General features: G+C 55.1%; 1 protein-coding gene across 10 annotated transcripts in view; it reads left to right on the forward strand.

Moving 5' to 3' along the window:
- The first annotated feature begins 1,130 nt into the window (after positions 1 to 1,130).
- The window catches only part of ARHGEF11 (Rho guanine nucleotide exchange factor 11), an 87,139-nt gene continuing 64,973 nt past the window's right edge, over positions 1,131 to 23,296 (forward strand). For all 10 annotated transcript variants that reach the window (XM_042977017.1, XM_042977024.1, XM_042977018.1 and 7 more), the window contains exon 1: positions 1,131 to 1,582. In XM_042977017.1, coding sequence (XP_042832951.1) covers positions 1,551 to 1,582 — 32 coding nt within the window. In that variant the 5' untranslated portion in view covers positions 1,131 to 1,550. The remainder of the gene's footprint in view (positions 1,583 to 23,296) is intronic.

Genomic DNA, 23,296 nt, shown 5'->3' on the forward strand with positions numbered 1-23,296 from the left:
GCACAGATTTTTGGAAAATAAGATGAGGTCAGAGGTGGAGAGAGGGTGAGCAGCGGCGGTGGGAGCGCCCCGGGCGGGAGAAGGGGGAGGGGGCGGCGCGCGCCCCGACTCGGCGAGCCAGGGCCGGGGCCGGGCGGCCGGCGGGCCGGGCCGGGAAAAGCCGGGGATCCCGACGCGCCCGAGGCCGGCTAGGCCGCGAGGAGAGAGGGCGGCGCGCGAGGGGCGGCGGGGCGGGGGGGAGGGGGAGGGGCCGGAGAGGGGGTGGAGCGCGGGGAGGGCCGGGAGGAGGGGAGCAGGGAGGACGGCCCGGAGTGGGGGGTGGACGCGCCAGGGTGGGGGAGGGCCCGGAGGAGGGGAGAGCGGAGAGCGGGGGAGGGGAGCGGAGAGGCGGACCCGGAGGAGGGAGGGGGAGGGGCTGGGGGAGGGCCCGGAGGAGGGGAGGGAGGACGGGCGTGGGGGGGGGGCGGGGGGCGGGGAAGGCCCAGAGGGGGGAGGGGAGCGGGGAGGAGAACCCGGAGCGGGGAGGGGCCGGGGGAGGGGCCTGCGGGCCGCGCCGCCGGAGCGGGGCCGAAGGGGGCGGCGCGGGCACGGACGGGCGGCCGGCCGGGCCTGCGCCCGAGGAGCGGCGCGCCGAGGGGGAAGGGCCCGGAAGGAGCCGCCGAGCCGCCTTCCGCGCGCGCCGGGCCGGGAGGCGAGGCCGCGGCGGGCGAGCGGGCGAGCGGGCGGGCGGCGCAGGGGCCGAGACGAGCCGGGGCCGGGCGGCCGCGGGCCGGCGCGGAGGAGGCCGCAGGCGGGCGGCCGCGGTTGATGGCGGCCGGCGGCTGGCGGCGGGCGCGGGCCGGCGGCGCGGAGAGGCCGGGGGTCCGGCGGGCGTGAGGCGGGGGCGCCGCGCTGCCGGGGAGGCGCTCGCCGTGCGCCAGCGGCCCATTGAGGAATTTCCAGACCTTTCACGGAAAGGCTGCTTTTTTCCCCTTTTTCCAAGGACGTTGGTAAGCGCGGTCCCGGCGGCGGGCCGGACCTGAGCGGCCGCCGCGGCGCGCACGCCGCTGCACGGTGGCGGCGGCGGCGGCGGCGGCGGGGCCCGGCCCGGCTGGGGTCCCTGTGGCCGCGGCCCGCGGCGCTGGCCGGCGGGGGGCCCGGGGGGCCCGCGCCCGCTCTCCGCGGTGAGCGCCGACATGCCGGGGGCGCGTTCTTCCTGCGGTCCGCGCCGGAGCCCGCAGCGCCAGCCGTGAAGAGATTTGCGGTCGGGTGTTTGTTTTCTGAGAAGGTCACAGTTTTTGCTCTTTTTCTTTCGGTTTTTTCCTTCTTCTTTTTCTTTTCCCTGCGGCGGGGGAGGGGACCGGGGGCCAAGAAAGGACAGCATGCTGGCCGGTGCGAGTAGAGTGGAGCCTCAGTTCCCGGGGTCCTGAGAGCCCAGCGCACGGCACCCGACCGTCCGGCCGCGAGCGGGGAGGCCCTCCTCCCGCCTCTCTTAACCATCGCAGCCGATTCGGCCCCGATCCCGACGTCCACACTGCAGGACCCTGGCGGCGCGGACGCGCTGAGGAACCATGAGTGTAAGGTTGCCCCAGAGCATAGACAGGTAGGTTTACGGATGATGTGCTTTTCAACACTTTCTTAAGGAAAGGCTGGGAGGGTGGGTGTTGCATTTGGATAAAAGGTTGCAAAGCCCGGGTCGGGGTGGGAGCGACCGTCTCTGGGGACCTTCCGGACCTGTCTGTGTGTTTATGTTCTGTGTGTGTGTGTGTGTGTGTCCGCGTCCTGATTCCGTGTTTTTTTAATCTACCAGCAATAGACAGCAGAGCTGGGAGAGCAGAAAGAGGGGCCGTGCTCCCATCAGCCTTTGACTTTTGCCTTGCTACAGGCTGATTTTGAGCCCCTAACACGCCAGTTTAGGGGGCGGGAGGCGACACGAGCCCGGTCACGTGAGTCCCCAGGGTGGATTGGGACTGGCTTTAGGTGTTGAGCTGCTGGGGGAAGGGCCCTGCAGGGGCGTGGGCCTCCGCCTGCTGGTTGCTACGGAATGGTGGGGCTTGGTGATGGGGTGGATTCCATTTCTAGAACGAGGAGGATGTTGCAGGCCCGACTGATGGGACAGAAACACCCTTTGCACCCATACAGGTCTGGATTTTTGCCAGTGGCTGATAATGGCCCGGCAAACGCACAGGGCACATTAGAATCTCTTGCTCTGCAGGCTTAGGGTTTAATTGGAGTCCTGCTTACGGGCGCACGTTCTAGGCTTGATCTTCTAAGCCGTTTTTAAAAAGCCTGGTTCTGCAGGATGGGCCTTTCCTCTGCCTAGGAGTTGTGGGCTCTCAGGCCTAACCTGCAGAGGCGCTGGGCCTTGGAGTCTGAGCCCGGGACCCACCCCCCACCAGCCTCTGCTTCACTGGTTACCACCGCAGTTTACAACTTTGTGAGGCGTTTGCCCGCCGCGCCCCCCCCCCAACGCTTTCTCCTTAAGAATCTTGACAGAGGGCTGCATTGTGGGTGCTGCACACATCCTAACTGGATGGAGATGGGTGGTTGCAGGACTGAGCACTGGCCTGGAGGCCGTGTGAGCGGAGCGGCAGGGAAGGGCAGGGAGTGGTGGTGTTTTCGGGCCAGTTAACCTTTGATTATCCATGCTAATAATAATTTCTTTTTGGCTGTGGAACGCGGCCTGAGTATAATCTGTTCCTCCCAGACACTCCTCTGTGTGTCGTCCCCGAGTCCTGTTTAGATCAGTTCAGCATCAGATCAGCTCAACAGTCCCCCAGCCCGGGACCTGACTTGGCAGCGGTGGGGGGAGAAGGCGGCCAGCCGCAAAGGACATAAGGCGTGTGCCCCTTCCCCTTGTTGTTGGCCTCTTGTAAAGGGAGGCCCAAGGTGCGTCGGGGCAGGGAGGTGACATGGTTGCCGCCTTCTCTGTTCCTCCTGCTGGAGTTTGGAAATTCGTGCACCTGCCTTTTGTGAGATTTGAATGGTGAGTGATTTCTTAGAAGTCGGGGATGTGAGCAGGTGGCAACCCAGGCTTAGGGGGGCAAAGAAGGAGGCCATGACGGTTCCCAGGCTAACGCGAGATGCCCCTCTGGGAGCCTGTGTATCCTCGTAGTCTTGTCGGGATTCATACAGCGCAGGACATCTTCCTAAGAGCTTTCGTAGGACATATCTCATCTGGGCCCACAGCGTTTCTGAGGGGCAGACAAGTTGGATGTGATTCCGTTTTACAGAGGGGGTCACTGAGGCTCGGGAAGGATACGTGGCTTGCCCAGTGCCATCTTGCTGGACCAGTGGCAGAGTCTGAGCTCCGATGCAGGTTGTCAGGCCCAGGCTCTTCTGCTTGCCACACGCTAACAGGGTTTATGACTTGGTCCTGTGGAATGTGGGGTTAGTCTCTCCTTTTGACAGTAGGTGAAGATGCCTTTCAGTGTTCCCTTTGCACTTTTTTTTAAGGGTCATTTATTTGTTTTTAATTTATTTTTGAGAGTGGGGGACGGGCAGACAGTCGAGAGCGAGAGAGAGAGAAAGAATCCCAAGCAGAGCCCAACACGGGGCTCGATCCCACGAACTGTGAGATCAGGACCTGAGCCGAAATTAAGAGTCGGATGCTTAACCGACTGAGCCACCCAGGCGCCCCTCCCTTTGCACTTTTTAACAGTCTTGGGGCCAACACTAGCTTCTGTAGTAAAGCACCGTTTTCTCCTGGGGGATAATGTACCTTTGCAGGCTGAGAGCATTCCTCGCCTCTGCCCCCACCTCAGCTCTCTTCCCCATTAGGTATCTCCCGTCGTATCCGATCTCACCCCCGAGGCTGCGGGCTCATTCTGCTGGGCCTTTGACATCTCAGGTTCAAGACTCTGGATTTTAAATAATTCATGATTTTACTCCGCACTGGAGAGATTGAGCAGAAGGAATGCTCCAGATTGTGGCGTCAGGGTTTCTCTTATAGTTTGTCCACGTGCCGTGTAGGGTCTAGCATGAGACGCCAGACGAGTGTTTCAGAAAATTGAAGGACGCGGCTCCTGCCCACAAAGAGTGTGCAGTCTATTTGGGGAGCGAGGGAAGGGTCCCGAAGACCAGGGAATGGGAACGGCAACACTAGGCTGTAAGCCGCGCACAGGCAAGGACTGTGTCTGCTTTGCTCAGCGGTAAGCTGTGCGCACTGAGCCTTCGATAACTGTGTGACAGGTGACTGTGGGAAGGAGTGAGCGTGGCAGCAAGCAGAAAGTCTTCCATTTCAGATTGTCTCAGCGCTCCGGTGTTGGTTTCCCAGGTAGTCAAAGCGGGGTCAGAGAAGGCCTCCTAGGTGGCGTGTATTTCCCAGGGGATAAACCACGTGACACAGGACCACGTTTGTGGAAAAGAACCCCCTCTAGGGGACTGACACCCGCGTCCGCTGGAACGAGGGGTATTTGTGACTGATCTTTGTCTCTCCGTATTAATCGGTTGTGACTGACATGGGCCCCAGCGGCTGCTTGAGCCCCTGTCGGTTTTGCCCGTCGACCCCTCGTCTTCTCCAGAGATCCTGAAGGTGTGTTTGGTGCTGCAGGCCGAGGTGAGGACGCTGAATTCGTCTTATGGGAACGGTAATGAGTTCTGCTGAATGATCTAGATCCTTCTGCCTCGTCTCCAGTGACACACGTTTCCACGCCGGCCGGGTGGGTTAGGCGGCTGCGTCCGCACGGCAGCTTTCCTCCGTGCAGAGGAAGATAGCCCCTGTGAGGCCAGGACAGACGGCGAAGTAGGAGAGTTAAGCCAAGAGGCCCTGGTTTGAGCCCTGGCATGCCCCTTAACTCCGTGACCTTGGGCAGGTCACAGACCTTCTCTGATTTCCTCGTAGGCGAAACGAGCGTTCGCTTATGTGCAAGGCCTTCTGGTTCACAAACATTTTCATGCTGTGTGTCATTTGAGGATTATAACATTTATTGCGTCTGTCTCGTGGGGCTGTTGAGAGGAGCAAATAAGATAATATATTTCAGATTGCTTTCTAAGCTGTAAAACTGTAAATTCTAGGCGGTGAACTCCTGAGTTTGATTTAGCGTCACGCGGTGCTTTCTGAACTAGCCCAAAACAGATTTTGAGTGACTGAAGGATCCTTGCGTCGTTTCGAAGCATTTGACCAAAGTGAACAGGCTTTTTGTGCAGAAGTACGTGGTCGGGAGGGAGAAGTACTTCTCCTGTGGTCTGTGCTGGGTGATAGACCTGAAGAATATGAGAAGAGGAAGCTTCTCAGGAGTTTTGATGAGTGGGAGGGACCGTAGCTACCTTGGCTCCCTTAGATTTGGGGTGGAAAGAATTTGTTTCGCGATCTCCGGCCATTCCCAATTCAGAGTAAATCCAGACCCAGCAACCGCCCTTATCAGAGATCTGAGGCTGAATGTAACCTTTCCCTGTCGGTAGCCTTTTTTCTAGAAGAGACTCAATCTTGGGGGTGGGGGGGGTGCACAGGAAGGAAGGACGGTAGAGAGCCTTGCGCTTTGGGGAAGGTCTGCAGAGAAGAGACGCTGGGTGCCCAGACAGGGCTTATGTGGAAAGGAAGGGGGTGGTTCTGGGAACTCTTCCCACCTTGGCTGCAGGTTCTTACCGAGCCCCAGGTCCTAGAAATCCCCATTCAGCTGAGTTTAGATGGTTGGCCTCCCTCCCATTCAGAGCTACAAGTAATAAGCCCCCTGAAATGCTGAGTCTCCTCCAGGACATACCCTTGCCCCGTCTGGGGTGAGATGAGAGGTAGCAGCGGATTTGGAGATGAAACGTTTGGTGGTTAATCACCACTATGGCCGGAGCACGCTGAGCTCAACTCCAGATTCATTCACTTCAAAAGCATTTTTGAAAGAGCGCCTTTTTTTTTTTTTTAATTTTTTTAATCTTTATTTATTTTTGAGACAGAGACAGAGCATGAATGGGGGAGGGTCACAGAGAGGAAGACACAGAATCTGAAACAGGCTCCAGGCTCCGAGCTGTCAGCACAGAGCCCGATGTGGGGCTCGAACTCACGGACCGTGAGATCATGACCCGAGCCGAAGTCGGCCGCTTAACCGACTGAGCCACCCAGGTGCCCCGAAAGAGCGCCTTTTGATTAACAAATTTATTTAGGGCTTTGTTTTGTTTTGTTTTGTTTGTTGTTGTTTTTGGTCGGGCTACTGTCAGAGTCCTTGCCACCCATTTAAGAGAATAAATAAAAAATATGAAAAGTTAAGTGACAGTATGATTTCATCAAAAATAAAAAGATCTTATGAAGGGTAATGGCTCATTCCCGAATTAGTATAGAGACAGAGTCCTGGAAACTCATAACCCTCACGGAGTGGAGTTTGGGAGCCCAGGCCAGCACCCCGCACCGCCGCTCTGAAGGTCTGGGTGGGATCCCATGGGAGGGAAGGGCTTCCGTGTGTGTGTCGTCCCGGGAAACGCCACAGGAGTTGTTTTAATCTATGTTGACGGAGTCCGCTTCGTGTCTTCATAGTGGCACTTACCGCCTTTCGGTCTCCACTTTATTTTTTTTTTTTTTTTTTTTTTAACGTTTATTTAGTTTTGAGACAGAGAGAGACAAAGCATGAACGGGGGAGGGGCAGAGAGAGAGGGAGACACAGAATCGGAAGCAGGCTCCAGGCTCTGAGCCATCAGCCCAGAGCCCGACGCGGGGCTCGAACTCACGGACCGCGAGATGGTGACCTGAGCTGAAGTCAGACGCTTAACCGACTGAGCCACCCAGGTGCCCCTGGTCTCCACTTTAGTGGCGTGTTAATCTTGGTTTGTTATTTTATTTTATTTTATTTTATTTATTTAAAAAAACTGTTTTTGTTTTATTTTACATTTGGGAGAGACAGAGCGAGCAGGGGAGGGGCAGAGAGATGGAGACAGAATCCGAAGCAGGCTCCAGACTCCGCGCTGTCAGCACAGAGCCCGATTCAGGGCTCGAAATCATGAACCGCGAGATCATGACCTGAGCCGAAGTCGGGCACTCAACTGACTGAGCCACCCAGGCGGCCCATTGGCATGTTATTTTAAAGCGGTTTATCGCGTGGCCTGAAGAGCCTCTTCGGGGACCCCCCCGGGGTCCGTGCATGCTTTCCCTTCTCAGCCCCTGAGTGGCCCATGGCAGGACCCGCACACAGCCCGGCTCTGGCCTCCAGGGTCACTCCTGCGCCCCGTGGGGGTCAGCAGCGCTCACGAAGCTACAGGTCCTGTCTCAGAAGAAAAAAGGAATCGTTCCTTCACTCAGTCACGCTGGGTCCCTCCCGAATGGATCTTTAGGGCTCTGAGTGACAGGGGAGCACATCAGCCCGCAGCCTCTTGGGCTCGGTCCCTCTGAGAACATCATGCGTGTGTCCTTTCCAGAACCAGGACTTTTCCCCCGGGGATCTTGGTCTGGCCTTCCGGGAAACGGTGAAAGTGAAAGTTTGCAAAGACCCGGGAGCAGAGCTGGTGCTGCAGGGATGGAGGAGAGTGGAAGTGCGCTGAGGGGCCCGGAGCAGGGGCTGCAAGGTGCTCTCACTCCTGGAAGGACACCCAGAGCGGTGGCAGGAACGTCACACGCGTCCTAAGGCTTAAGGGGTCACCTTGCCCTTTCCTGTTGGCTCCAGAATGGACGCCTCTGGGGCTAGTTTGCAGCAGGTGGAGTGTCTCTTCCATACCGGCTGGTCCCTCGAGGAAGGTGGCTCCACGTGGCTAGCACACTTAGGGTCTCAGACTTGCCTCTGCTCCAGTTTAAGCCCATTTCATTGTCTTTTCATCCTGACTTCAGCGTAGGCCCTAAAATCACGAGTATTCTTTTATCTCTTTGTTTGACTCCAGGGTTTTCGTCCTCATTCTAAAGAACAGCAAACTAAGATATGAACGCACAAGGAAGGAGCTTTGAAAAGTCAGGGGAAGTGATTTCAGAGTCTTGATTTCCAGCACTTTCTCCGCCAGTATTTGAAGCCACCATAAGGTGGTCTGTCGGGGTCTGTCGTCACCGGTCGTGGCCTGGCCTCAGGTGCTAGGGGGGACCGGGTGACTCCAGCAGCCTCCCAGGTGATGCCTTGTGATCTGTAGTCCGCTTGCTGGACGGCAAATATCTATCAGACAGCCGCACACCTAGCTCAGTCCTTGGTGTCCTGGCAGGTAACGTCGGGAGGGAACGTTAGCGAAACAACACGTAACCACGAAAGGATAGTAGTGATTGCTCAAGTCCGTGTGTGTCGAGAGGTGCGTTCGGAGGAGAGGAGAGAGCGGGTGCTGAGAAAGGCAGCCGGGAGAGGGCAGGGGGAAATTAGGGAGAGGGGAGGGGCCACGGCAAGACACGCAAACAGCACCGCCAGAGGTTCTAGGTGGGACCAGCATGGGGCGCGTCGGGGTGGTAAGATGGTGTGTGTTTGCAGAGCAGGGAGAAAGTAGGTTGTCGAGGTGGGCAGGATGAGGGGATAAAGGCGTTCGGACTCGATGCGGGAGGGAGAAGGGAGCCAGTGAGGTTTGTGTGTTACGTGGCAGAGAGACTGCGGACTGCGGACGTCGACAGGCAGATCGGAAGAGAGCCTGGGGCCCGCAGGCTGGCAGGGAGGTTGTGCGGCCGTCTTGGCAAAAGATAACGTGGAACAGAGAAGAGAGGCAGGACCCGAATGACACCGTGGAGGGGAAATCTGCAGGGTCTGTTACGGCTGAATCCCATTTGATTTCCAAGGTGTCGAGACAGGTTGGCTGCGAGGAGGGTCAGGCTGTCGCTGGAGAGAATGGGACCGTCCGTAAGTCTGTCCCCTATCGGCTCCCAGTAGTTCGCTGACTGTGGCCGCAGCCAGCGATCACTTCCCTTGCCGACACGGCCCTTGGGTTGGGCCTCCTGACCACATAGTTGTAGTTCTTCGTGGCAGCCTCTTGAAGGGAGCGGGAAGGGAGTCGGGTCTGGGAGATCCCTCGGGAAACTGGTCCTGGTCTGAGGAGGCGGGCACGTGTGTGACGGGGATGAACTCACACTGCGCCCCCACGCGGCAGACCGGGCCCCAGGGCCGGGGGGGGAGGGGGGTGGCATCTCTGCGAGAGAGGTGCTGGGACCAGAGTTACAGAGTCCAGGATTTGGGGCGAGAAGGTCTTTGTGGGAGCCCCCACTCAACCACCACCCGGCCGTGCGAATTCTGTGTCGTCAAGGTGGCTGGTGGGACCAGGACCAGACCGGCCTGGGCTCTACTCAGCTGTCACGGAACACCCGGGTCTGGGGGCTCCGGCCTGTGCTCGCCCTAAACTAGGGACTGGCAGACATTGCTCCGGGGACACCGAACAAACACGGGACGGTACTTAAGAACCCAGTGCGCAGGATCTCGTCCTAAAGGCATCCTTTGCCAGACACCCACAGTGCCTTTCCTTCCCTGCCCAGACCCCCCAGCTGGGGCTCCGTGGCTCCTTCCTTCAGCTCGGCCCACCTCTTCTTACTGTGCCCCCCACCCGCTTCCTGGGCCCACACGCCCCTCCGCACCTGTACTCGGGCCTGCTCTTCCCCCCACGACTTCAGGGAGGCCGTTTCTGGTGAATGCCACCGCGCTTGTACGTCTCTGTCATTCAGTGTCCCTTCTGTACACACGTACAGCAGTTGGACTCTCACCCTTTGTGTAAAATCATTCACGTAGGGGTCCTAGCAGAACGCCGCACCCCTGGCGCCCTGTGGTCAGCAGGTGCCGGTGTGCTTCTGTCCTTCCCATGCTGTGTCGGTGACAGTGTCTTCCTGTCTCTTCGTTCCTGTGGGTTGATGTCTCGTGCCCAGCTGGCTCTCTCCATACGGCATGCACACCTGCCTGCTGTTAACTGACTTCACCTGCAACTCCTCCTGGACATTTCCCATCCCCACCGGGCGTGGCCACGGAGTTTGCGAGGAAGCAGCTCTCTACACGGTGCTGCCGGGAACGGAGACCAAGAATTCAGTGCTCGGTCTTGGGCACTTGGCGTTTCTTCTAGGGACAGAGCAGCCTTGTTGGGGCTGCTTCTCAGAGGCCGGGGGATTTCCCCACTGGCGGCCTGGCTTCCGGGCTGCCTCTCCCCGAGGGGGTCTGACGGCACCGGGCCCACCCTGCTATTGTCCTGCCCGCCCCAGGCCCCAGGCCGGCCCCATTCAGTTCCCAGAGCAGACCCACGGAGAAAGGCGCTGTTGTCTGGGGGAGACTGGGGGAGACGGTGGAGAGAGTGCAGTCAGCAGCCCTGTCAATGGACCTTGTGTGGGGCCAGAGACGCACGCCCTTCCTGCTCAGGGCCCTGGGGACGGGGGCAGAAACCACTGCGTGCCAGTGTCTTTGCAGGGACAGGGCTGAGGTTCGGGAGGGTCCGTGCTGGCACTCAGGTTAAGAGGTCTGGTCCACTTCTCGAACCTTCAGGGCTTCAGCGGGAGTGAGCTGCACGCACCGCTCTCCGCTGGGCGGAGAGACAGAAGGTAGCGGGCAGTGTGTGATCCCACCGCGAGCTCTCTTCGGTGACACCGGCTGACGCACGCGGGAGGGACACCGAGGAAGGTTTCCCGGAGGGAGGGACCTTGAGGCCTAAAACAGAGCCAGGCTAGCGGGGGCAGGAAGGGCGAGGTGTGTGTGGGGGGGGGGGGGTGGCCACGGGACAACGAATAGGTGAGCCTGGACGATGGCAAGGAGCCGGGGCCCGTGTCTGGGTTCAGGGGGTGACGTGAATGGGACGTGCCGTTAGGAAAACTGGGGTTCCTGTGGCGTCGGTGGAGCAGTGACAGAGCCGAGAGGCGATCAGGCAGGGAGCTGTCACCGGGGGTGGAGAAGGACGGTGGGACACTGAGCAGTGGCTGCGTGGGAGAGGACGGTGCCCCATCCTCGGTGCGGGTGGGGGTCCCCCTCGAACGGGAGCGCCGGAGGGACAGCGTGCTGCAGGGAAGGAGGAGCAGGGCGCACCCCTCGCGGGCAGGGGCTGGGGCCCGGCGGGCCGCCCGCACCCAGGGGAAGCGAGAGCGGGTCCCACAGAAGAGGCTGGGAGGGAGCAGCGGAGAGGCAGCGGCGGAGTGTCGAACGCTCCCACGGGCTGAAGGCGGAAGGGATAGAGAAACGTCTGGACGTAGAGCATTTTCTTGGCCTCTGGGCCTGGAGGGCAGGTGGGAGCCAGTGTGCAGTGGCTTGAAGAGAGAAGAGAGGGTGAGGAAACGGTGACAGTCTAGTCCATTCTCGTACGAGGTCTGCTCAGGAGGAAGGGGAGGTCCTTGACGGAGGGACTTTGAGTTCAGTTTCTCAAGGCAGGACTAGGCTGCCTGCAGCGGAAGTTGCAGTTGTAGGCATCCGACAGAATCATCTAGAACTTCTAGAGATGTGTGTTAGCATACCCACGGCAGGGCCTCCCCCCTGGGAGTCACCTCCCCTCCCTCACCCAGGGAGGCGGTTTCTGACTCCCTGAGCTCGGATTGGGATCTGGTCTGAGCATTTGCACCTTCACCAACTTCCCGGGTGAGGCCCCTGCAGGTGACTCCTGTGCGGGTCGGGGCGGGTGGCCCACGCCTAGAGAACCACCGAGGACGCCTGCGGCCCTGCTTAGGTCTTCTGGTGCACGCACAACAGAGCTTTGTATGTGTGCTTCTCTCTGCTGGGAATTTTCTCAGTAGCTCGGGAACATCCGGGGGGGCAAGGGCTGGTCACTCTGTAACCTTGCTGCCTAACCTGGTGCCACTTAGATGCCCAACGCGGGATTTCTGGGCCCTCGTCTGTGAAACCTCGTTTAGCCTTTTTCTGCCTACCTCTGGTGTAGGTGCCAGTAAACCCGGTCTACTAAAGATCTCCAGGGGTTTATATAATTTCATAGTGAACTAAAGCCAAAAAGAAAGTCAGAAAAGAATTGTATAGAAATTTCAAGGTTTATAGTAAATGCCGAAATTGAATATCCATAATTTCAGCAATTCAGTTTTGTATTGAAAGAATACATTTTCTAACGTGGTTGGCAGACTGATCCCCGGCTCTGAATTTTCCAGTGGGCAAGATCCTTGACGTGCCGTTGATTCCCCTTAGAATGTTGGCAGAGCTGTTAAAACGTGGGTCCTGCCCCCAGAGAGCTTCCGTCTCTGGAGCCCACTTCTGTGGAGAGGCGGTTCTGCCCTGTCAGCCCACACTGCCCTCCACTGGCGGTGTCTTTGCAGGGTGGGGGTACCGTGCTGTTCTGGGGCCCCTGTCGCTTCCCTTGAAATTGGGCTGAGGGACCGCACAGCTGGGGTTTCCAAGAGTCCCCTGACCCTTAGTCTCTCCTTGGTTTCATTTTCCTTTTTTCTCTCTGAATCAGTGGGTTGTTTCTTTCAACTTCTAGAAAACCCCCTGGGTTCTCCAGACCAGTGGCCACAGAAGTCTGAGGTGTAGGTATAGGTCGTGGACCATGATCAGTGCGGGCCAAAGCCAGGCAGCTTCTGCAGGATTCCTGACCCCACTACCGGCCCTGGGATCATCTGATTATGCAGCAGGATCCCAGAGGAAATCCGGGTTCTCCTAGCAGGGCCCGGCGTGGGCCTGACGGCTTTGCCGCTTTAGCGCTGGTCTTTCACTAGTTCTGAACTTGAGGCCTGACAGGTGGAGAAAGGACTGGGTGCAACATGGGGGCAGAGACCGCTCCCCTGTCAAGATCTTGCTGCACATTTGTTGGTCTGGGATGTGGGAATTTTGTATGGATTCAACACACGTATCAAATACATATTCAATGTTAGGCAGTGTTTTAGGCACAGGGGATACACTGGGACTTAGATTGCACCGGGGAAAACAGACAAGTGAGTATATAACTTGCTTTCGTTGTTGTCTGTGATCCAAACATAAGTGAGTTTAGTAAAAGCTGGGTTCGTAACTGCCACGGGAGAGGCAGGACGGGGATGTGTCAGGGTGAAAAGAAAGATCCGAATCGAGAGGGCAGTCAGTGTTTGAAGCAGGGGAGGACGTGGTTGGTGGGGAGAGAAGGAGGGCAGGTATAGGAGCCAGGAGAGAGCACTGATGGCCTCCTTTGTACTTTGCAGTATAACGTATCGTTGGTGGAGCAGTTTTGTCTCTTGTCCTGTTGAGGTAGTTGGGCCAGTATTTGCGTTCACGTGTCGCAGATGTGGAAATGGGCCCAGAGAGGCTGTGGTGACTTACCTGGGTGTGGACACTGGTGAGTGACAGAGCCGGGACTAGAGCCTGGCATGGCACGGTTCCACTCTCCTTGGCCCGGCGGGGCCTGGTGGGCATGCATGTCCTGGGAGGGAGCCAGGCCTCAGGCGTGCCCGGCAGGAAGAGATTGGGGACCAGGAATCAAGCCTCCTCCAGGAAGACCTCCTTGCCCCTGGCCCACTCGGGATCTGAGGGCTTGCATTCACTGGCTGGTTGATGACCCGGAGAGGGTGGCACTTGAGCAGGGGCTGGGTGGGTTGGGGTGCCGGGAAGAACCAAGTGTCCCCAGCAGTCACTCCGAGCCCTTCCACCACACGGCGTGTGGCACCTTGGAGCTCCTCAGGGGCTCGTCTGTGTTCTCTGTGGTGGCCGGGACCGTGTCGCAGGTGGGTGCTCAGTGAAGTTTTACTAAAGGAATGGATACAATTTTTTGAAGATTTTAAGTTACCTCTACACCTAACACGGGGCTCACACAACCCCAAGATCAAGACGCACGTGTTCTAGCAACTGAGCCGACTGGGGGCCCCTACCATTTTTTCATTGACGGCTTTATAGAGGGTAATTCACATACCTAAAATTTACCACTTTAGAGCGTACAAGCCAGTGCGTACAAGTTAGTGTATTCAGGGTTGTGCAGCCATCCCTACTTGCTAATTTCGGGAAATTTTCATCACGCCAAAAAGAACCCTTGTGCCCATAGCGGCCGCTCCCCGTTGCCCCTCCCCCCAGGCCCAGGCAACCATTCATCTACTTTCTGTTTCTGTAGATTCGTTTATTCTGGACATTTCCTGTAAAGAGAATCCTACAGTATGTGGCCTTTTATGCCCGGCTTCTTTCACTTAGCACGGTATTCTCAAGGCTCGTCCGTGTCGTGGCATGTAGTGCCTCGTTCCTTTCTGTGGTCGAACGCCGTCCCTTCGCACGGGGAGACCACCAAGGTCATCCACTCCTCGGTGCGCGGGCACCGGTGTGTTTCCACTTCCCGCTAACTGGCCGCCGCGGACATTGACGCGTCGTGTCTGTGGGGGCGCGTGTTCTCGTTTGTCTCGGGCCCGTACCTGGCGGGGGACGTGGGGGGATTGCCAGATCATGTGGCAACTGTATGCTTAGCGTCTTTAAGGGACCGCCAAACCGTTTTCCAAAACGGCTGCACCACTTTACATTCCCGCCAGCAAACCGTGAGCCTGGTTTCTCTTCACCTTCACCGACACTTGCTACTGTCTGTCTTACAGCCATCCTCGTGGGTGGGAAGTGGTTTCTCGTGATTTTCGTCTGTTCCCTTAATGAAAACTCACGGTGACCATCTTTCACGTGCTTATTGGCCGTTTACATATCTTCTTTAGAGAAACGTCCATTCAGATCCCTTGCCCATTTTTTGTTTGGATTATTGTCTTTTTATTGTTGAGAAACGGATACAGTTTCAAACTAAATGACCTAACCTCGGGGGCCTTAGTTTCATCAGTGATCCAGTGGGAGAGTCTCATGTGGTGTCTGAGACCCAGGTCCCCACCTTCTCCGTAACAGTCACCTTGCCGGGCCGGGACTCTGAGCTCCGTTTTCCTCCTGCGGTCTCGCCTCTGTCGCTTTGGTTATTTACCCCAGAGACTGAGTTGCTTGGGAGCGCTGTGAGCCGAATTCCTTTGGAGGGGTGTGTGTGTGTGTGTGTGTGTGTGTGTGTGTGTGTGTGTGTGTGTGTTTTCTAGGACAACGGTTTGAGGAATGGTGCTGAACGGGTAGGGAGCACAGAGGAGCAGAGGGCAAGAAGACAGCTAGAGCAGGTAGGGAAAAGAATCTCCCAAAGTGGCAACTGTGACGTTCTCTTTCCTTGGACTGACAAGAGTGCTGGCGGGCGCACAGCTGACCTCTGTCTGCCAGGAGCCCACTGGCGGCCCGCGCTGCCCCCGTGTCATCAGGGCCGCTCGCCGAGAGTCTGCTTCGTGTCACTTCCTGTCTCAGTGAGCTGTGTGACGGTGCCGTTGCGAGCACCAGGATGCAAAGCGGACAGAGGCTGAGCGCCCACCTAATAACCAGCCCCACGGCCCCGAGTGTGCAGTGCCGTCCCCGTGCTCCTGCCGTGCACTTCAACCTCACCGTGGGCGTGTGAGGAGGGCCTGGGGCGGATGAGGGAGGGTGACCTGCTCTCCCTTCCCTCCTCTCCCTCCTTGGACCTGGCGGCCCTAGGACGCACTGTTGTGACAGCTTTTTCCCACGTTGGCGTCGTCCCCCTTCTGGTACAGCTCAGCTCCTCCATCTTCCCATGAATGGGGGACCTTCCGTCCCTGGTGCTATTTAACAGGGGCCCCGCTCGCTCATCCGTGTGGCTGCCCAGTCTGTCACCGTCATCGCGTGCGGAGCCTTTTATACGAAAGCTACAGGACCGGAGAAGGAATGGGCTCGGGCAAGAAGATGACCGGCTCATGGGCCCGGAATCCACGCTTCAGGAAGGCGAGCAGGAAAGGGGGTGAGGAGGGAAGGAGGAGGTGGCCACCGGCAGCCTGAATTCGACTGGAATCCGGATTCTTTTCCCTCCGCCAGACTTACGCCGCATCTCGTTTTGGCCAGCATCCTCTCCGTCAGCTTCCACTCCTGGCTGTGCTGCGTGCTCGCGTCTCCGCCAGATGCCTTGAAGAAGCTCATGGGGACGGGTGGTCGCCGACCTCGCCTTTCCTTAACGGCTGATGATGTTGGGCATCTCCTCCTGCGCCTGGTGGTCGTTTGCAAACCTTCTTTGGAGAAGTGTGTGCTGTTGAAGCAGCCTTGCCTTCCTCGGACAAATCCCGCTTGGTCGTGACGTATCCTCGTCTTCCCGTGTTGGTGGATTTGATTCACTAGTAGTCTGATGAATTTTCGTGCGTGTAGTTTTATTTAATCATTACAACGACGCTCTGAGAATTAGGGTCCTCGTGAAGAAGCCAAGACAAGTAGGCAGCTTGCCTGTGACCAAATGGCGTCAGAACTGGACCAGGAACACTCGACTTCCGAATTTAGTCTGATTTTCTTTCCAGTGCTCCACTTTGCCCCTCTTTACAAAAAAAAGTTTTTTAATGTTTATTTTTGAGAGAGAGAGAGAGAGACACAAAGTGCAAGCAGGGGAGGGGCAGAGAGAGAGGGAGACACAGAATCCAAAGCTAGCTCCAGGCTCTGAGCTGTCAGCACAGAGCCGACGCGGGCCTTGAACCCATGAACCGTGAGATCATGACCTGAGCCGAAGTCAGACGCTTAACTGACTGAGCCACCCAGTGCCCCTTTCCCTCTTTCTAGTGTAGGTAACCAACAGTAGGTTTCATTTATGTGGGCTGTTGTCCTTTTTTAAAGCCTCATCACTGTTGCTTAGAGTGTAAATTCCCAGAGGGTGGTCTCACTAATGCTCTTGTCACATGGCCACACAGGACTTAACATCGGATGCATTTGGGATGGTGATGAAATTTATATCCTTGATGGTTACTGATTTGATTGGAAATGTGTCCTTGTCTCTTTGTGGAATCTGGAACATTTCCGAATAAGGACATACGTGTGATTCTTCTTTCTTTTTTCGGTACCCAGAGTTTGCTGTGCCCAAATACATACTCACTAAAGACCGAGGGGTGGGAGGGGTGCGTCTCTGTAGTGCCCACCTGAAAGTTACCCCTTAGACGTCCCTTACGTACCCTGCTGGCCGCGTGTTCGTTGGGTGTCGTCTCCTGCCTGAACTGTGTGCCCCATCACACCTGCCTCTCTACCTCCTTTCCGCACGGTGACTGGTTCATCAAAGACTGGAATCATTGAGAACTTGCTGATGGAATCTCCTCATTGTATCTTTTGCTTTTCCTCCCTTTCCGATGTGAGCATAGGCAGACTGCAATCCATTTCACGTTGGGGTACACACATTTAGAGACCCAGGAAAGCTCTGGGGCAGCTCAGGAGAGTGAGTAGGGGGTGCGTGGGCAGACATCTACCTGTGAGCGTGTGACCCTGGCACGCACGTCTGAACGCTCTTGAACCGTCATTGTCTGCAGGTCACCCGGCGGCCTTGTGTGTGTGCCAGCATCGCTCTCTGTGACACCTCAGCTCCTGCTCTGGTGTCAAATGGGAGAGGGGTGGTGACAGTTCGTTTCAATATTAGTCAAAGCCTGACATCCCTGAGAATATCTTCTGCGAAACAAAACCGTGTATTAAGTTACAGAGGCAGATGAAATTGCTTTTTGGATGATCTGTTTTTGCCGATTATTTGTGCTGCCTCTCCGATAACGTGGGTATTTGGGACTTACTTGCCTGTGCATTAATTGATCAAGTAATCATTTGTACGTACAAGTAGATAGAATTCAAGAGTATGCCCCTGTTGTGATTTTCCCTGTTTTAAATCCAGAGGCCATCGCCTCGTTTTGTGATCTAGCGACACTGTGGCCTGGACGATGAGCAGGGTGCCTTGGGGCAGGCTTGTGTTACCAGGAAAAGGCGCCTGCCTGCATCTCTATAATTGAGAAGCACAATGTTGCGTTTCTGTGTGGGCCCAGAATACTTTTTTCCCTTAATGCTGGGTTTTTTTTTTTTCCTTTCAGTAGCTTTATTAAGGTATATTTGATGTACCATCAAAATGCACACACTTAAATAGAGTATACACCTTGATGCTTTTTGGCGTATGCGTGTGCCTCTGACACTGTCACCACAATCAGAATAACGAACATACTCATCACCCCCAAATGCCCTTTTCATCTCTCTCTCCTCCCCAACCCCGGGGAACTTTCCTTGGGGATTTCCTTCTTTCATGGTAGATTAGTTGCCATCTTCTGTAATTCTGTCCAAATGGAATCATACACTGTGACCACTTTTCTTGTCTGACCTCTTTCCCTCGGCACAGTCATCCGAGGCTAACCCGTGCTCTACAGGTCGGCGGTGTGTTCCTTTTTATTGCCGAGTAGTATTTCAGTTTATGGGTCACTTGTGTGTCCGCTCCCCCGTTGACGAACAGTTACAAATAAAGCTGCCGGGAACATTTGTGCGTAAGACTTTGTGCAGACCTCGGCTCCCGTTTTTCTCGCACTGACCCTGGTGTCGTGTGCTAGGTGTGTGTTAACATCACAAGATGTGGCCATACCATTTTCCAGAGTGTTTTTACGGTATTGTATTCCCACTAGCGGTGTGTGAAAGTTCCAGCTCCCATGCCCTCCAGCCAGCACGTGGTGCGGTCAGTCTTTTCCACCGTAACCGTGTGGGTATGTGCGCAGCGATGTCTTACTGTGGTTTTAATCAGCGCATCCCTGATGACCAGCGGTGCCGAGCATTGTCGATGTGCCTGTGTGCCACACATGAGTCTTCCTGGATGAAGGGCTTGTTCAGGTGTTTTGTCCCTTTCTTAATTAGATATTATTGCTTACGATTAATTAAGTTATTGAGTTGTAGGTGTTCTTTGTGTATTCTAGAGTTTCTCTGTCACATATGTTTTTGTAACTGTTTTCTTCCAGTCTGCGACTAGCTTGTCCATTCTTATAACTCTTTCTTTTAAAGCTTGTTTTAAATTTGCATACAGTATGGTGCGCCTGGGTGGCTCAGTTGATTGAGTGTCCAATTCTTGATTTTGGCTCTGGTCATGATCCCAGGGTCGTGGGATCAAGCCCTACGTTGGGCTCCACACTGAGCGGGGAGCCTGCTTGGGATTCTCTCTCTCTCCCTCTGCCCCTTCCCCCCTGCTTACTTGCTCACTCTTTCTCTCTCTCTCTCTCAAATAAACTTTAAAAAATAAAATAAAAACTAAATTTGCATACAGTAGAATACAGTATATTTAGAAGGACAAAGTTCTTAATTTTTTTGACATTTTATTTTTTGAGAGAGCACAAGTGGGGGAGTGGCAGGAGGGAGAGGGGAAGACAGAGGATCCGAAGGGAGTTCCGTGCTGACAACAGAGAAACCGATGTGGGGACTGAACTCGTGAACCACAAGATCGTGACTGGAGCTGAAGTCAGACGCTCGGGACGCTCAACCGGCTGGGCCACCCAGGCACCCCTAAAAGTTCTTGATTTTGATGAAACACAACCTATCAGTTTTTCCTTGTGTAGCTTGTGCACTTTTTATTTAGAAAATACTTGAGGGGCGCCTGGGTGGCTCAGTCAGTTGAGCCGCCTCATTTTGGCTCAGCTCATGCATGACCTCACGGTTCATGAGTTCAAGCCCTGCATCGGGCTCTCTGCTGTCAGCGCAGTGCCTGCTTTGGATCCTCTGGCCTTCTCTCTCTCTCTCTGCCCCTCCCCTACTCGTGCGCGCGCGCGCGCTCTCTCTCTCTCTCTCTCTCTCTCTCTCTCTCAAAAATAAATAGGTAAAAACTTAAAGAAGTTGGTTCTAGCTCTTATGTTTAGAGCTCTGATTTATTTGTAGTGACTTTTTGTGTGAGATTGGGGCAAGGTTATTTATTTATGTATTTGGCACATGGGCGCCCAGTTCTAGCACCATCTGCCAGAACACGTATCCTCTCCCTGCTGCGTTTCACTGGCATCTTTGCTGCGGATCAGTTGATCGTGCGTGTGTGGTCTGGACTCTTCTTTGTTCCGCGCGCTCTCTCTCTCTCAGTAACACGGCTTTGGTTATTGTAACCTTATTGGAAGTCTCGAAATCAGGAAACGCAAGTTTTTCCAATGCTGTTCTTTTGTTTTCAGTGTTAAATTTTTGCTTATTCTGGGTCCTTTTTGTTTCCATATAGATTTTAAAATCAGTTTGTCGTTTTCTACAAAAATGCCTCCTGGGATTACGACCGAGAGCTTGCTGGCTCATAGTTCGGTTGGAGGCAAAGGTGCCCTGACGACACCCGGTCCTCTGGCCAGCAAGGTTGGCGTATTTCCCTGTTTATGGAGGCCTTGACTTTCTGTCACCGCCGTTTTACAGCTTTCAGTGTACGGGTCTTTATCGGTCTTTTGTCAGATTTCTCCCTCCATGTTTCATAGTTCTGACGCGGTTTTAAGTGGTAGTTTTTACAGACCAGTGTCAGTTGTTTTTTTTTTAATGTTTGTTTATTTTTGAGAAAGCGTGAACGGGGAGGGGCAGAGAGAGAGGGAGACGCCGAATCCGAAGCAGGCTCCAGGCTCCGAACTGTCCTCACAGAGCCCGCCACGGGGCTCGAACTCACAGACCGTGAGATCATGACCTGAGCCGAAGTCGGACGCTCAACCGACTGAGCCACCCAGGCGTCCCAGGTTTCAGTTATTTTGTATATGGTTTATTTTTGTACATTGATCTTGTATCCTGCAACCTTGCTAAATTCACTTATTAGTTCTTGTAGTTTATTTTGTTAATTCTCCAAGATTTTAGAATCAGCTGTCTGGTTCTAAATCATGTCGTAGGGCAGATGATAACGGTTTTTGCCTCTCCGTTTCCAATCTGTGTGTTTTTGAGTTTTGGGGGAAAATCGGGATTTTACAGCTTTTTGCTAGACCCGTAGAGTAGACATTGGGTTCTCCCTCATTAGGGTATCTTTAAAAACAAAAAGAAAGAAGATCATTAAATCCTTCTCTCCAGGAGTGTCAGACATTTGTGTGTCAGACGCTGTCTAGTGGCCGGCGGAGGAGACAGACGTGTAAACAAGTAATTATAATTTAACAAGTAAGTGGAGTGAGCACCCGGTGCTTGGGATCCATGTGCGTCGGGCGCTCAGTGGCAGGCCATTCGGACGCAGGGCGGAGCGTGAAGCACTCCCTGCCGCCCTGCTGCCCTGGACGTGGGTGACAGAGGAGTCCTCGGAGATTTGTCCGGTTACCCTCCCTGTCCTAAGACATTCTAAGTCTTCTCCTGATGGGTTCTGTTTATTACGACTGAGAGTCTGAAAGGAATGTGTCTTTATCTATAGTTCTTTTTAGAGAGAGGGAGAGAGAGAATCCCAAGGAGGCTCTGCACTCTCAGCACGGAGCCCGACGCAGGGCTTGAACTCCCGAACCACGAGATCATGACCTGAGCCGAAGTTGGGTGCTCAACCAACTGAGCCACCCAGGCGCCCCTGTTTTCTTTTCTTTTTTTTTCAATGTTTGTTTATTTTTGAGAGAGAGCGAGAGAGACAAGGCAGGAGTGGGGAGAATCAGACAGTGGGAGACACAGAAGCCGAAGCAGGCTCCAGGCTCCGAGCTGTCAGCACAGAGCGTGACACGGGGCTCGAACCCACGGACCGTGAGATCATGACCTGAGCCGAAGTTGGACACTCAAGCGGCTGAGCCAGCCAGGCACCCCTGTTTTCTTTCTTTAAAAAAAAAAAAAAATCTTCCGTGTTCCTGTGGCGGCCTGTGCTTCTGGCTCGGAACCTCCTCGAGCCGAGGCCGGGGGCAGTGCAAGCAGGATACTCGACGCTGTGTTAGTCTCAGTACCGAATCGTGCTGCTGTGCTCAGAGAGCCTTGGGAGGGGGTCCTGCCACCCCATTTCTGCAAGGCTCTGTTCTGTATAAAAGCGTGCTAGTGTGTCCCCATCTTTGTTATTCTCATAGTAACCTAGACCTTTACGTGTCTCCTGCCACGTGCATTTTGGGGGGAGCATGCTTTTGACCTCGTCGCCCCCGCCTAGATCCCAGGGTCTGGTGGGGGTTGGGGTGTGCGCATTGGTATAGCTTCTCTTTAGCCTACTTGTCATGCTGTGGGCTCCTGTAAATGATACAAGATCGCTCCCATTTCACAGACAAGGAGATGTCTGCCGGCCACCAGGGGGTGAATGATTGGAGGCACTCCCGTCAGTAGAGAATTTCGTATTTTCTGGGTCACTTAGGAGACGCTGAGACCAGCGCTCTTCATTCTGGAGGTGAGGACTCTTGCTCACAGAAGACGATGGCTGCAAACCAGTAACACTGGCCGTAGCTCTCGCTTTCCTTGTGCCCGGCCTGTCGTGGGTGCTGAGCCTGTGGGGTGCAGGCCTGGCTTGGGGGTGGCCGGGTGGGCCGTGGCTCCTGCAAACGCATTTACTGCCGACCCGGAGCCAGGAACCTGATCCACGTTCTTCCCTTGACACTTCTTGTGTCTCACGCCTTGTGACCTCCCTCTTCTATCATCCTGTTCGAGAAGAGTCTCTTCCCTTCTTGAATTAAGCACTCCCGTAGAGCGAAGCAGCCGGCACGGGGTAGGAACCGAGCCCGTGTTCTTGACCGAGCGAGCGAGTGTGTCCCGCTCGGCCCGGGAAGTGCACCTGTCGGGCCAGCATCGCAGTCTGGTGGTGGGTTTTCCGTTACTACCTCTTTCTCCCTTGGTGGCGTGGAGACCTCGCCGGCACCTACCTGTGCCCAGTGTGGGAAGGCCCTCCGTGACCTTAAGACCCCTCACAGCACGCTTCCTGAGGGCCCGGGGGCAGGTATAGCACTAGGCCTTCAGGTTGCAGAAACGAAGGAGACAGTCCTTGCCTCGGCTCACAGACCATCGCATAGATAAGTGCACTTGACCCTTGAACGAGCGGCACAGGAGTTAGGGGTGCCGCCACCCGCCCCCATGCAGTGAAATGTCCACGTGTAACTTTGAGTCCTCACAAACTTAACCAGCAGTAACCTGCTGTTCACCAGCAGCTTTACCGGCACCATAAAGTCGATAAACACGTGCTTTACACGTTATATGTATTATAGAATATTATTCTTACAATGAAGTAAGCCAGAGCAAAGCCAGTGTTACGAAAATCATGAGGGAGATTTGCGGTCCGTGTATAGCACTGCCCTGTGTGGTTCAACAGCCGTCCTGTGAAGTAGACTCTGTTTTCCAGATTCAACATGGATGACTTGACAAAAATCCTGAACACAAATCTTAGACTACTCATTTTGAACATTAGGAGGATAGTATCCATCAGTGTCCTAGGAAAGACCTTTTCTTCCATTTAGTAAAACCAGAAAAGCGGTTTGATTTTTACAACTTTATTGAGATATATTTCACATACCATAAAATTCATTTGTTTCAACTATACCGTTAAGTGGGTTTTTATACATTTACAGAGTTGCAAGGCCATCACCACTAGTTTGATCTAGAATTTTCCAGTGCCGTGAGAAGCAGCCCCGTGATCGTTAGCAGTCATTACCTTGTCCTGCCCCCTACCCCTGACCCCAGCCCCAAAAGCCCCGAGTCTCCTCTCTCTCCAGAACATGCCTCTTCTGAACATTCCACGTAAACGGTGCCCCACAACATGAGGACTTGTGCCTGGCTTCTGTCACTGAGCATCACGTGTTCAGGGTTTATCCGTGTTGTAGCGTGTGTCTGTGCTTCGTGCCTTTATTTCAGTTTATTTTCTTTAGGATCTGTTTTTAAGTAATCCCTACACC

This window comes from Panthera tigris, chromosome F3 (genome assembly GCF_018350195.1).
Source record: "Panthera tigris isolate Pti1 chromosome F3, P.tigris_Pti1_mat1.1, whole genome shotgun sequence".
Taxonomy (NCBI): Eukaryota; Metazoa; Chordata; class Mammalia; order Carnivora; family Felidae; genus Panthera; species Panthera tigris.